This window comes from Neodiprion fabricii, chromosome 6 (assembly GCF_021155785.1).
Source record: "Neodiprion fabricii isolate iyNeoFabr1 chromosome 6, iyNeoFabr1.1, whole genome shotgun sequence".
NCBI classification, from domain to species: domain Eukaryota; kingdom Metazoa; phylum Arthropoda; class Insecta; order Hymenoptera; family Diprionidae; genus Neodiprion; species Neodiprion fabricii.
The window spans coordinates 10,170,183-10,179,572 of record NC_060244.1 but is presented as its reverse complement, the minus strand read 5'-3'; the positions used below and the strand labels follow the sequence as shown (position 1 = coordinate 10,179,572).

Below are 9,390 nucleotides of genomic sequence, written 5' to 3'. Positions count from 1 at the left end.
TATATATCTACCGACTAACAAACTGATTTACACGTAAGAAGTTGAGTAACTAAATCTAATTCCTTTGTATTTTTGGGGAAAATTTTCGCGATTTTCAAAAGTGCTGGAATAAATTATTTGATGCACTATTCCGACGTAATTTTGCGAGAGGAATAGATTGGGCGCAATCCGAATACGCTGCGAGGCCTGCTATGAACGGATTAAGGCTTACCTAGAAATGAAATCCCAAAGATTCCGTTCTCAATTGTCATGCTGTTCGTCCAACCCCCACATCAATGTGTTATTCGCATTCCTGCATGTCCTATTAGCTTAGAAAAGATTTTACATATTGATGCCGAGACGAAAAAGCTCTCTTTTTAAAAATGGTTGAAAAAGTAAGGCTATATCCTTTCAATTTTTTCATTTTGTTCGTGGTCGATTTTGAATAACGTCCAACCCAATTGATTAATACTCAGTATCGTCGCAATTTTGCCAGAGAAGGCGACTGCGCAATTTTTAGAGTCGCTGCGAGCAATGGTTTGAGATCTGAACTCGAAAAACGAAGAAATTTCTTGGTGTTTTTTCAGCTACTGGGCCTACACCATTATTAATGTTTCTTTCGGTTGGGCATGTTTCGCTCGGTCCCGAAGCAGGCCCAATTGATGTCAACACATCACCGATTTGAATTTTGTGTTGTTGGGTTGTGTCACGTTTACGTCGCCGGTTGGCGGTGGCGTTGCGGATTGATTCTACATCGCCAACGAAACTGACCCGTGCAAAAAATCAGCTGTTTCAGAATCACTGTGGCTATTATGTCCTCTTACATGTGAAGACATGTCGTCGTGAGATACACGCAGAGTACTGCTACAATGTCAACGGCATGAGTTTACTGAGTACATGCTAATGAACATTGATGCTTACACCAAAGCCTTCGCAGGTTTCATCATGTGCAAGACTGTATAAGAGTCATGCGGAAATTTCAATAGTTGAAGAGATTCACGGATAGGCTTTGTCCATAGAATTCATGAAAATTTGATCGAAAACCAGTCGACATTTGTTATCTTCTTTATTTTGTGTACGATTAATCCGAGTAATAATACTTTACAACTGAACTATGGATTTAGTTTTAGAATCAAAAAGTAGACCGAGAATAATCTCTTTATTAACAGCTTTACCTCGGCATAGGCCCCTTGAATTTTGAAGAAAAATCCTCATCAAACATGCAAAAGGTGGTTTGGTGACAAAAACACGGAGCAATCTTCAGAATTCACAGTACTTGTATAATTCATCTAAGGTATTCATTAAGCCTCAAACATGATTATTAAAGTTAACCATAAGTTGGCCAATTCCCAAGAAAAATAGTTCATCAAAATTAAACAACTGAATATTTTAACGAGCGCACAGGATTTTTATTATGCTTGACCGTAGATACTACAAACACTACGTAAAATTGAGGTTCGGTTACTTATGCTCAATTACGAAGCTCGTAGAATTGAGGTGAGGTCATTTATACTCAATGACACAGTGCCAAAGTATTGAGTTACACAAAAGTACGTACGCGCCAAAGAAAGTCCTAGTGTGTAAAATCTAGCGTTTCAGTTGTGCGCATGCGCCAACGTCATTCTACAGTACTCTTCGGACATGGGGCACTTCAAGCACGCTACACAAGCTTCGAAAATCAATTTTTCCAAACAGACATTGAAAAAAAATTTGATTCAAATACATTGCCATAATATTTCGTATTTTGAACATTCTTTCCTTCACCCAGAACTTACCAGGTATGAAATCTACCCATAAATACAAGATTGCAATACATCCAGGATATACGATGATGTTGAAAGTCACGTATAATGTTCAATAACCTGCATTGAATTATTAATGAGATTTTTAATACTAACAGCTATTCGACCATTGCTAAAATCGACGAAGGCATGTAAGTAATTTTACCTAGAACGTTCATCACTTATTTGTTCATTTATTTAATTATTCATTTGTTTCAACTGGAACAATATTAGTTAAGTAACAATAGATTAGTGTCAACAATTTAATTTATCAGAGCGGTGGCTCGGCCGTGTCAGCCTCCACACCAATAAATATAATAATTAATAATAATGATAATGATGGTAATAATAATAGTAATAGTAATAATGATAAAATGAAATAAAACAATAATAATAAAATAATAAATAAGGGCGAGTAGTTATACATTCGTTAAAAGCGAGTTTGGTCTCTCCTTGGTGCGGTTGCCCTCTCGTCACTCATTCTACGCCTGCATACTGGTATGCCATGCACATTCATGAGTAATATTATTTAAACAACGTGAATATAAATCAAAATTACGTACTTGCAAAAGTACCGTACAAAATGATAACACCACACGCGCATTGTTGGACGTAATGTGGACTATACATCCCACGTGAAGGGATGGAAAAGTTTGAAATATAAAAAAATAATACGAAACAATGATACTATTTCTATTGCCAGAAATGTTGTTACAATCGAAAAATCTTCGTTCTACGTTCGTAATTGGCATTGCAGTAAAAAATACAGCCGTATATTTTGTTAAACGTAACAAATATAGTTAGGAATTTTTTTACTAGTTTGAGAAATCAATGCGGATCCTCAAAATTAGGCTGAAACAAATATTGTCTGAGGTGAAAACGAGTAATGGAAAATAAATCAACAAATAACTAAATATCCTGAGTATACTTTGTGTCGTGAATTACGAAATTCACTAGCAATTTTAAACAGCTTCCATTTAAAAAAACACAAATAGATTTTATGCATACCATTATTGTGATTTGACTGGCAAAAATAACAATGAAAATAGAAAGAGATGGCATTAAATAGCAAAAACAAAACAGTCTTTGATGATCGTGTTTGTACTGAATAGAGAAAAACATGTGAACCATAATTCACAATCATTTATGATAAATCAACTGAAGACAAAAATAATTAGACTGTTACAAGTTGATACGCCCAGTTAGAAAATCATAACCTGGTTGTATATTTGTGAATGCATCATTTAAAGAATGTGTTAACAACTTCTGAAAAACAGTATCTATTCACGAAACATGCAAAATCAATATAAATCTTTACGATGATAATCGATTTTTTTTTTAAAATAAAAATAAAGTAACAGAAATTTTTCAACCGCGTCATGAGAATGCAGTCCACATTACTATCAAAACGTAGAACGGTGAATCAACAGCCTGTACATATATCAAGTGATCAAGCATTGTGCTTGACTCGCATTTGTAGTTCTACTAGAACCAGAACTACTAAACTTTCCTGTCCGTCGTTTTTTCGTTTCAGTTTACTTTTTTTTATCTAAGAGTCTCTTTACTTCCCTTGTGCCATTTCAGAACATGCCGATATACATAAGAATCATACTTCATACACTGTGTGCTCACCGTAGATTGATAACTCACATTAAAACTAAAATTCCGCTGTGCTACTAGCAATAAAAATTAATGACAATAACAAAACAAAAAAACATAAAATAGTAGTAATAGTAACGTTAATAATAATAATAATAATAATAATAATAATAATAATCGCGGTAAAATTAAAAAGTGGTATTAGTTACAGTATTGCCAAAAAAAAAAAATTTGGCACATTGCGAGGACAGAATAGTTTAGCTCCAGTAAACATTACTCAAAGTAGAAATAATGATATTCTATCATTATAGTAGTATCATGACAAAATAACGACAATAATAATAATAATAATAATAATAATAATAATAATAATATGCATATAAATATATTACAGTTACAATAATAATAAAGAAAATAATAAATCGAACAGCAGTAACCAAGCTGCTTGTTTTAGAGAGTTTGACAAGATTATTTTGCCAAATACCAAACGGCAGCTACTGGGGTACTTTGTACAGGTATTTTCATTTCCTCTTAAATATCTCATAAAATAATATTATTTGCTTTAGTATAATTTTACAGTGATTAAATTAATAATTCATAATAAGAAACGTTGATCGATCTAATAATGTTGGTGCTTGCTGTCGGGTTTAATCAGCAGCGCCTTCTAATTTTTCTCTTTTTTTTAAGGCCGGTAGGAACGAGGATTTTTCGAAAAGAGTATCTGCTTTACTACAAAACAGCGCGAGCAGTGGTTTTTCTGTTTTTTTTTTTTTTTTCTTATTCCTCAATAGACACAATGTAACAGATAATCCACATAGGTTATAACGCGTTTTTTTTATAAGTGACTGATATCTATAAATGTTATTTAATGATGGAGTAATATTACGACGAGGTAAGATCTCACAACGTTACACAACCTAGAAGAATACTTGTATCTATTACATTGATTATTTCAATGGAATAACGCTTCACAACTTGAACATTATTGCGAGCTGGTGGGCCTGGGCCTGATATACGTATCTCTTATAAATATGTGTCTCCAAAATATTGAATTTTTAATACTTTTTTCATTTTTTTTTTCATTTTTTTTTTTAATATAGCAAGCTTGCTCCGTGTTATTTGTTCATATAAAATTGTATCCCATGAACCATTGGACCGCACTAGTTACTAGGGCCTTTTTTGCCCTCCAACTCTGTTTCTGTGAATAGTTATAATTAACGCGCTGATTGATTAAAAAATTTTTTACTCTTATTCATTTGCTTTTGAAAATTTATTCAGCTACCCACCGCTCCGCTAAAATAAAAATACGTTGTACAAGATTTTCATTTAATCAGCAACTATAATTTTCATTTATTCACTCTTTGTAAGTATAGAAGCTGTGTCGCAAGTAATGATGATTGAGTTTACAAAGGATAGAGTTCACTTCTGGTAAGAATTCCACTTAATTTCAAGCCTCATGATGAAGCTTGTAATGTTTTGTTTTTTTCTCTGATAAGTTCTTCAAATTTCTTGAAATGAATATCAATTTCTAAATTTTCCTTTCGTCAAAACAATTTTATGATCAAATTATTACAAAACGTCCCTTCAATCAAACAATATTTTTTAACTATCACTATCGTGACTTTTTCCACTTTTCTTTAAACGTTTTTTTTTTTTTTTCTTTTTTTTACTTAAGGTTGTCGTCGTTCTAGTAAATCAAAGAAATACAGTAAATTGGAAGAAAAAAAAAACGAACAAGAATTATCTCTGCAGTGTGTTTTGTTAATATTCATTTAATCTCGTTTTCAAATTCTTCTTGAAAACTCACAATTAGTGGACAGTCTACCAGAAATAACCTGGAACATTTCGGTAAGGTGTGGTAGCAAAATGGGGCGGGCTAGCCAGACAAAATCAGGCTGCCCTCAAGGCGGCGGCACTCACAATATCTATTTACAAAAATATACACATGAGCAACTTGCTTTACTTATTCATAATCCTTCTTCCCGATGCTGCTTACATATTACGTACTTTTTGTTGGTGTATGTATGTGTGTATGTAATTATGTATGAACGCGTGTATACCTAAACTATGTTTTTATGTATGTATTTTTTATTTATTTATATATAGTTTTTTTTCTAGAACCACTACTCCCCATACATTCTAGATAATGTAAGTTAATATGTGTTGTTGCGTATTAATACTAATCTACAACCTCACTTATCTACAAATTGTGTTATTTTTTTCATTTATTAATAGAATTATTTTTCCTTTTCACTTCTCCTTTGTCATCGTCATCAATAATATTACAATATTATTATTTTACGTGTGTATATATAATAAACTATATCATTGTTGTGTATTGTTGCTTTAAATATGCTCAGGTAAGCCTGCGTTAATTTTATCTCTTGAAACGCATGAAACTTCCGTGGCCAATTTATTGTATCTATGCACATTTTACAAAAGCGGAACACCTCGGAAAATAGAGATAAATTATTATTATTGTTTATTATTCACGATTGGTAATTTCTTAGTGTTTCTTTTTTGTTTGCTTCATTTTTTCCCTTTTCTTTCTAATATTCCATCGTGTGGCACTCAGTCCTTTTACTATAGTAAGTAACATACTTTACAATATGGTACAGTACATTGCTATTGCTCCAAGGCATTGGTAATATTGTTATGAATTTTTATAAACAATATCTCGTTCCCCTACATTGTGTGCAGGATCTTAAGTTATATCGTTCGGAGAGTTGTATAAGAATTGACTATATTTGCTAAGTAAGATGATACCCTATGCGAACGATGTGATTGTGTGATCCTCGGTTTTAGTTTCCTGTCTTCGAAATGCTTAAAATTGCAATATAGCTAATTCACGATATATCTTTTTTCTGTTACTTTTATTTTAAAACGCAACTTTTTTTTTGTCACGTGCGTTTCTAGTGATTAAATCTCTTACGCATAAGTATTAACTTCTTTTATTTTATCTTACCAAAATTCTTGCGTGATTATGCCTGCAATCTCAATATATTCTTGTACCTTATGGAATAAATACTCATATCGTCAAGTTATCCCTGACAACCCATTTCTATTATCGCAATATACGAAATTCCCACTGGCTAAGTATAACTATGCGTTTAGTGGCAAAAGTACGATACATTTTTCTCTCTAGATTTTACAAAGGTGTCCAAATATGCAAAAAAAAAATACGTTCCTTGATCTCGATACAGCGCAACCTTTATAACACACGGAAATGATATCGTATCCAACCATTCTTTTCATTCGATAACGTGGACGTCGAGTTACTTCTATGGAAAAGTTGTTGCAATTAAAGTTAAAAAACGAACGAACGAGAATTCTTTTGAAAATCTAATCGATTCGATATGTCAATAGTTTTCCATCTGGATACCGATTTTCCACTATAGATAGTCAAACGGTAAAAATTTATAAAAATGGGTATGTATATACATTTTCGTACATATATAACAATTTTTAGAAATACTAAATCATATTTCATTAACTTTCAAATTTACAAAATACTAATTTTTATGTACAAAGTTACATGAAACAAACTATTTCCTTTTCTCTTCACGCAACGTCCACATTATCTTTTTTCACAAAGATGCCTTTGATAACTGCTTTTCGGCGTACCAACCGTACTTCTCGATACCTTACCTGACTTACACAGTTACAGTTTTGTACTTTGCCAAAATCGATAGGTGACTCCTCTTGTGCTTGGCAGTTTCCAGAGCTCACTATGTGAGCATAGTAGGATATGTAGCCATGTTGTGTGGAAGAGAAGTCACGTAATTAGGAGTGGGTGGTCGGGGGCTGTGCCACTGGGGTCAGAGAGCACGAAGTTTCTTTATTCCAGCTTGTACATAACGGACCAAGTCACGGAGAGAACTTTTCAAAGTCAAAGGACCACTCTGTTCATCCAACTCGATGAAAAAATCTATAACACACGATGAAAAATATCATTGAATTAGAATTCCATGCATCAGTTACTTTAAGTCAGCATAGCAATTTCTGAAATCAGTAGTTTTTATTACTGAGACTACTTGAAGTCATTTTAATTACCTCTATGCTTGTCTGTGACCAAAGAATTAGCTTGATCCCATAGGTCGTGGCAGTTCATCAGAAAACTGAAGTGTTGATTCTGCTTTTGCATCGCACTGTGAACACTTAGAGGTACGCTTACGTAAGGAGCTCCTTGCACTTGTCCAGATACCGCGCCCCTGTTGGCCAACTCTCCGCTGCTGTAACCTGAGCTTTGGCTACCAACCGAACCAACCGAACCAGCAGGAGATGGAGTTGGCGACAGAGGGGAAGGTGTACCTTGACCTTCCGGTTGTACTAATGTAGGTTGTGTGGGCTTGAATAAGAATACATTAACAATTAGTTATATTGAAAGTGATTCGAGAAACGATTTATGTATTTGTATTTATCCTGTGATGTAAATTCAAAAAATTAAGTGACTCACCTTCTGATAATAATCCGTTAGTAGTTTGTCACAGTCCTTTACCTCATGCTTACGCATCTTGAATAATTTGTAGTACAAAAGAGACTGGCACCACAGGCTGTAATTATATCATTTTCCATTAGTACCCAATGCTTAAGCTGTTTTGTTATGTTTTGGATTAAGGATATATTGACTTTCGCTCACCTCAAAACAGCCAGTTTGTTATGTATACTGCTCTCGGGAGATTTGTTCTGTTGGCTCTTAAACTTGGAAGAGATATACCTAAATCAAATAAGCAGAACTAGTTGAAACCAAGTCCACACTACTCTCATCACAAGCTCCTATTTACTTTGTTACATTGCGACATATCGATTATAGAAAAAGAATTACAAATTTTGCATAAAATTGTCTATTATATTGTTGGAAGATTTATAATACTGAGAATATATTACCCGACACATAAAAGCAACAAAATTTTAGCACTATTTCAACTTTCAGACGACCGGATATAGTTGGTCAACTTCAATATAGTTGTACTCACTTAATTAGACTAAGTGTGTCTCTATACATGGTAAATGCGGCACGCTCAGTCACAGGGTCTGATTCCATTGCATGACCCGTAAGTAAAAAGTATAATACAGCTTCCAAGTATTGCATGCATTGCGCAGTCAGCTCGCACTCTTCGTCGGCACTGTGCTTTAGGCGCTTTGCTTCTGTCAGGTACTGGTTCTGGTCCCTATTAAAAAAAATTATTAGCACATTTCAACACATGATGCACATTATCACATGCAAGAGTCGCAATGTCTATTCGTAACTGTATATTTAGAAACTGAATTGACTTGGGAAAAGAGCGTACTACTCAGTACATAGTGTAATAGTTTCAACTGAATTTATTTTGCTTATAATGTGTGAATTGACGAAAATTTTAGAAGGATATGTGGATTTTTACCATAAATAAAATCCAAGGGAGAAAAAAATATGAGTGTTAAACCTGTAGTGTTTTACCTATCCTGATCCTCCAAGATATCGTGTTGAGGGTGGAAGTAGGAGTAGTAGACACGTTGAGGTGGCGGTGGTGGAGGCAGAAGATTGCCATTTGGTTTTTCTTCCCGCTCATGATTGGTTGGCTGCACATCACACTGCTGTACATGAGTTACCCATGATTTAATAATATTAAAAAATTTCTGTGCAAGTCACAGCAGGAAATGAAGTGGTAAGGTTTGTTTCTACTTTTTGATGTTATTATAATAAATTATACACATGAATTTATTTCATGCTAAATAATCATAAATTGATTTTACGTTTAAACCACGATATTAGCAAAAAAATAATGTAGCAAATTCGGCAAATTTGGTATTTCTCTACTCCCCTTTTCTTCAAGAATTAAGCTGTGTAATATGTAACGTATTCAGCTGCTTCAAAATCACCCCGAGAAACAGCTTGTAATATTTGATTGATTATGAATATCTTGAAAGCAATTAGATAAGTTTTCCTTGGATCAACGGAGAACTGCATTCTTCGATTTATCCATCTTGTTCATATCAATACAATTCATCAAGGCAATATGGTAAGGGTGAAAAGATGATATAAGAACAC

At 33.7% G+C, this 9,390-nt stretch overlaps 1 protein-coding gene across 7 annotated transcripts in view; it reads right to left on the bottom strand.

Moving 5' to 3' along the window:
• Positions 1 to 1,934: 1,934 nt before the first annotated feature.
• Positions 1,935 to 9,390, bottom strand: part of LOC124185878 (AF4/FMR2 family member lilli) — a 205,700-nt gene continuing 198,244 nt past the window's right edge. For 6 of the 7 annotated variants that reach the window (XM_046577099.1, XM_046577103.1, XM_046577101.1 and 3 more), the window contains exons 12-17: positions 8,800 to 8,936; positions 8,336 to 8,530; positions 7,999 to 8,076; positions 7,816 to 7,912; positions 7,413 to 7,707; positions 1,935 to 7,287 (exon numbers count right to left, since the gene is read on the bottom strand). In XM_046577099.1, coding sequence (XP_046433055.1) covers positions 7,178 to 7,287; positions 7,413 to 7,707; positions 7,816 to 7,912; positions 7,999 to 8,076; positions 8,336 to 8,530; positions 8,800 to 8,936 — 912 coding nt within the window. In that variant the 3' untranslated portion in view covers positions 1,935 to 7,177. The remainder of the gene's footprint in view (positions 7,288 to 7,412; positions 7,708 to 7,815; positions 7,913 to 7,998; positions 8,077 to 8,335; positions 8,531 to 8,799; positions 8,937 to 9,390) is intronic. The other variant, XM_046577100.1, reaches the window with a different exon arrangement.